Source organism: Dipodomys ordii, unplaced genomic scaffold (genome assembly GCF_000151885.1).
Source record: "Dipodomys ordii isolate 6190 unplaced genomic scaffold, Dord_2.0 Scaffold19, whole genome shotgun sequence".
Lineage (NCBI taxonomy): Eukaryota > Metazoa > Chordata > Mammalia > Rodentia > Heteromyidae > Dipodomys > Dipodomys ordii.
This window is the reverse complement of record NW_012267235.1, coordinates 13,232,804-13,237,279: the sequence shown is the minus strand read 5'-3', so window position 1 is coordinate 13,237,279 and position 4,476 is coordinate 13,232,804. Positions and strand designations below refer to the sequence as shown.

At 51.4% G+C, this 4,476-nt stretch overlaps 1 protein-coding gene across 1 annotated transcript in view; it reads right to left on the bottom strand.

The window, feature by feature from the left end:
* Positions 1-1,631: 1,631 nt before the first annotated feature.
* Positions 1,632-4,476, bottom strand: part of Kif1c (kinesin family member 1C) — a 29,890-nt gene continuing 27,045 nt past the window's right edge. The window contains exon 23 of the mRNA XM_013013139.1: positions 1,632-2,849. Within this exon, the coding sequence (XP_012868593.1) occupies positions 2,166-2,849 (684 nt within the window). The 3' untranslated portion in view covers positions 1,632-2,165. The remainder of the gene's footprint in view (positions 2,850-4,476) is intronic.

Here is a 4,476-nt window from a genome sequence, read left to right as displayed (position 1 = left end):
TAACTCATAACCAAATCTCAATCAATCTGAAAAAATGGAAACAGAAGACCTCCTTTGCAGGGTTATTTAAAGAGCAAATGCACACACAGAACACTGGCACATGGAGCCCATGAGATTAATGGGTGCTCCTCTGAATAAAATCTAAACAAGGTTTGTCCACATTCTTAAAGATTGACGTGGAAGGCTGAAGAAGTGGGTTTTTAAAAAGGGAATCTAATGCCTATTTACACTCGGCCAAGTTCTTAGGGGAGAAGAAACCAACTGTACTTGAAGCAGCTATGCCGATTCCCAGCTCCGCACCACAGAGCCTGCGCTGACCTGCCGGGGACTTCATGTTCTGTCATTTTCTCCCTCACATTCGGATCCCCACCCATGAGATTACAAACTGCTCAAGTAAACACTGCTGCCAAACTACCCATTACATTCCAGATCTTGGGTTGTGGTCAATTTGTCCCCAAAGGCCTGGTAGTCAAAGGTGTCAAAATAAAGGTAGCCAACATTTGGGTTTGGAAACCAACCACAGGCCGAACCCTCCCCTCCCCACAGCCCTGATTTGCCTGCAGTTGGACCCGTGGAATGGTTGCTTGCATTTCTAGACTCAGTGAGCCCAGCAAGCTGCAGAGGGGCAGCCGAAAATATTGAGTGAGGCAAAGTGTTTTCCTGAGAACAAGATGAAAACACAAAAATTCCAGGTCTTGGCAAACTCAGGGGGGAGCTTGATGGAATCCAGCCTGCAAAAGCATCCTATAACATTGCCACCAGCTTCCTGCTCGTAACTAGAACATGAAAAACAGGCAGTGCCTTGAAACTATTTTTAAAGTAATGTTTTAAACAAGTGTCTTTTTTTGTTGTTGTTGTTGGTCGTGGGGTTTGAACTCTGGGCCTGGGCACTGTCCCTGAGCTCTTCAGCTCAAGGCAAGCGCTCTACCGCTTGAGCCACAGGGCCACTTCCAGTTTTCCAGTGGTTTATTGGAGATAAGAGTCTCACGGACTTTCCTGCCAGGGCTGGCTTTGAACCACAATCCTCAGATCTCAGCCTCCTGAGTAGCTAGGATTATAGGTGTGAGCCACCGCGGCACCCGGCACAAGTGTCTTTTCATTCTGGTCTGACCCAGGGTGGCCTTAACCTCACAATCCTCCTGCCTTTGTCTCCCAGAGTGCTGGATTCAGGTGTGAATCACTATAACCAGCATGAAAATAGTTAAAACAAAATGCTATTTGCAACTCTGAATGCAGCTGCCTAAGGGTAGATAACATGACCAGAATGAAAATAAACAGGTAGACGCAGTAAGCATGACCAACACATTCACTGCCCAGGGAAACAGGTCTACTGAGTAAATGCTGCAACAAACCAGGGGATTTGATGAAGCACAACTATTTTGCAACCCGAAGCCTTCCTTATCTGTTAGCAACAGGGCAGCGGGTCACCTATAGGCTGCTGGTCCCTCACCTCACCTGGCATTTTTCTCTACTTTGTCCAAGACATTGAAAGTGGTAATGAGGACACAGAGACATTGGGTAAACAAAAAATGAAGACACAGGAAATTGCATTCAAGGAAACACAACAGAACCATTTTATCCAAGCGGTGAGCACCTCTATTAAAGCCCCAAACCAAACAACAAGCCACAAGACCCTGCTTGCTAACTTTTATTAAGGGGTCCCACATCCTTATGGGACTCCAGCCAAACCACACAGGTCCCCCTAAATACAGCAGGAGGCCTGGAAGGGGAGGGGAATGACTTAAGATCCTACCACACCTCCCTGGAAACAGAAACCCACCACAGATAGACAGACAGACAGGCTGGGGAGAACTCTCCTCTCAGTTCTCTCCCCTTTGCACCCACTCAAAAATAAAGTCAAACACTGGCTATGCAGCCTCTAGCCCCACCCACCCATAGCAGCGTTTGTGGGACTCCCCCCCTGCAAAGGGGGGCCCCAAGGCAGCTTCCCATGACTCTTCCTTCACTTTGGTTTGCTCCTGGCAACTCCGTGCCCTGTTCCTTCCCTCAGCCTCCAGCTCAGTCACCCTATCTTCCATCACCTGCTCGGACCTTCTCTCGCTCTCTCTCTCCCCTCTGGCCTCTCTGACCTAGGGCTTCTGGGAAGCATCTTTCCCTCTCCCAGCAAAGGCCTCACCAGGGCCTCTCTGTCCAAGATGTAGGATTCACACAGCTGTCCCACTCTCCTTGAGATCAGGAGCTGAGCGCTGCCGTCTCATCCGTGGGGGAGTAGTGTATGGAGGATAGCGGGGCCCTGGGGGCCTCTGGGCCGGGTAAGGTTGGGGCTGCTGGGGATAATAGTTGTGCTTCTTAGGTTGGAAGTGGTGGGGCTCGGGCTGTGTGGAACCCCCTCCCCGAGATCGGGCCCCTCCATCCAGGGAGTTCCTGCGAGGACGGTGGGACCTGCGGGGACTTGGAGGCCTTCGAGCAGGGGCAGCGGGAGGGGGAGTGACCTCTTCAGGGGGCTGGGGTGGAGCTGGGGCCTCTCCGCTCCCCATTCCTGGCCAAGACTCCCGGTGCTGAGGGTTGCTCTTGAAGGGGAAGCGGAGCTTACAGTCATGAGGGGGCACAAAGCGAGCTGGGGGCCTGCGCAGCCCCCCTCCCCGCCCCCCAGAGCCCTGCAGTCCCTGCAGCCGCAGCTGCTCCTGCTTGAGCCAGCGAAGACGGCCACGGCGGAAGGCAGGGTCCTCCTCCATCAGCCTCGATACCCGCTCCCAACTGGACACAGGGGGTGTGGGGGGCTGGGCAGAGGACGAACGGTCACTGGGCACTGCCTCTTCTACTGCCTCGGACCCTTCAGCTGGAGCCCAGGTGATCTCACCAGCTTCTTCACTGTCATCTTCATGATCCTGGGATGCAGAGAGGGTGAGAGATAAAGAGAAACAATCTAAGGAGAGCTGCAATCTTTTTTTTTGGGGGGGGGGGGGGGTTCCGGTCATGGGGCCTGAACTCTGGGCCTGGGTGCTATCCCTCAGCTCTTCAGCTCAAGGCTAGTGCTCTACCACTTAAGCCACAACATCACTTCTGGCTTTTTTTTCTTTTTGCTTATGTGGTGTTGAGGAATTGAATCCAGGGCCTCATGCATACAAGGCAAGTGCTCTACCACTGAGCCACCTTCCCAGCCCTGAGAGCTGCAATCTTGAGGACATAAGGACTCAAGAACATTTTTCAGAAGGACATGTAAGAGCAGGTGTCAAGCAGGCCAGAGAAGAGCTTGGAGATGAGGGAGCTAGAAGGGCAGTGGTTTAGGAGCTCAGGCCTGAGAGCCAGGGGATCTGAGCTCAGTTCTGGCTCTGCTACTCCCTAGCTGTGTGGTCAGATCTTGGGCTTGTCACATCTGCACAATGATGCCAGTGATACCATTACCTAGTACTGAGAGTTGTTCTTGGAACTTACTAAGAAGTTCTACCATAGACGGGGAAGAACAGAGTGGGAAAGGAAGTCAACACAGGGATGGCTACAGTGAACACACCAGAAAGAATTCACTGAAAGCTAGGCACCAGTGGCTCACGCCTGTAATCCTAGCTACTCAGAAGGCTGAGATCTGAAGATCACAGCTCAAAGCCAGCCCAGGCAGGAAAGTCCGTGAGACTCTTATCTCCAATAAACCACCAGAAAACCAACGTGGCATTGTGACTCAAGTGGTAGAGCACTAGCCTTGAACTGAAGAGCTAAGGGACAGCGCCCAGACCCAGAGTTCAGGCCCACAACCATAAAAGAGAGAGAGGGAGGGAGAGGGAGGGAGAGGGGGAGAGAGAGAGAGAGAGATATTGATTCACTGAGAAATTCTTGTTTCAGTGAAAGTCTGGAGTATGTGAGGAGTAAGCTGTGTGGCTAAGGAAAGCTACTCAGGCTGAAGGACCATCAGGCACAAAGGCTGCTAGGCTGGAGCATGCCCAGAAAGTACAAAGGACAACAGGAAGCCAGAGGTTCTCTCTTAGCAGGTCAGCTTGAATAGAGCAGAATTTTACCACCTGTCATTTAGGTAACTCAGTGGCTGGCAGAATATTTGGCACACAGTAGGCACTTAAATGTTATTTGTTATTTGCAAGGATAGGTGGGAACACTACCGCCCATGGGTTACTGTGAAGGTTAAGCGAGGCGATGACACACAAAAAGCATGTTGCACTGCGACCACCACAGAGGAATGGTCAACAGAGGGGAAGAGGACCATGAGGAGTCACACAGCTGGGACTTAACCACTACATACTCTGCACTAGCAGTTCTCAACTTCTATACTTCAGAAACATCTGGGGAGCTCAGACAGAACTCCAAAGATGCAAGTTCAGTAGGCTGAGAGTGAAGCCCAGTATCCTCCGTGTGATTCACAAAATCTACTAAGAAAACTAGGCTAAACTTCCATAAACTTTTTTTTTTTAGAGCCGGGCGCTGGTGGCTCACGCCTGTAATCCTAGCTACTCAGGAGGCTGAGATCTGAGGATCGCGGTTCAAAGCCAGCCCGGGCAGGAGAGACTG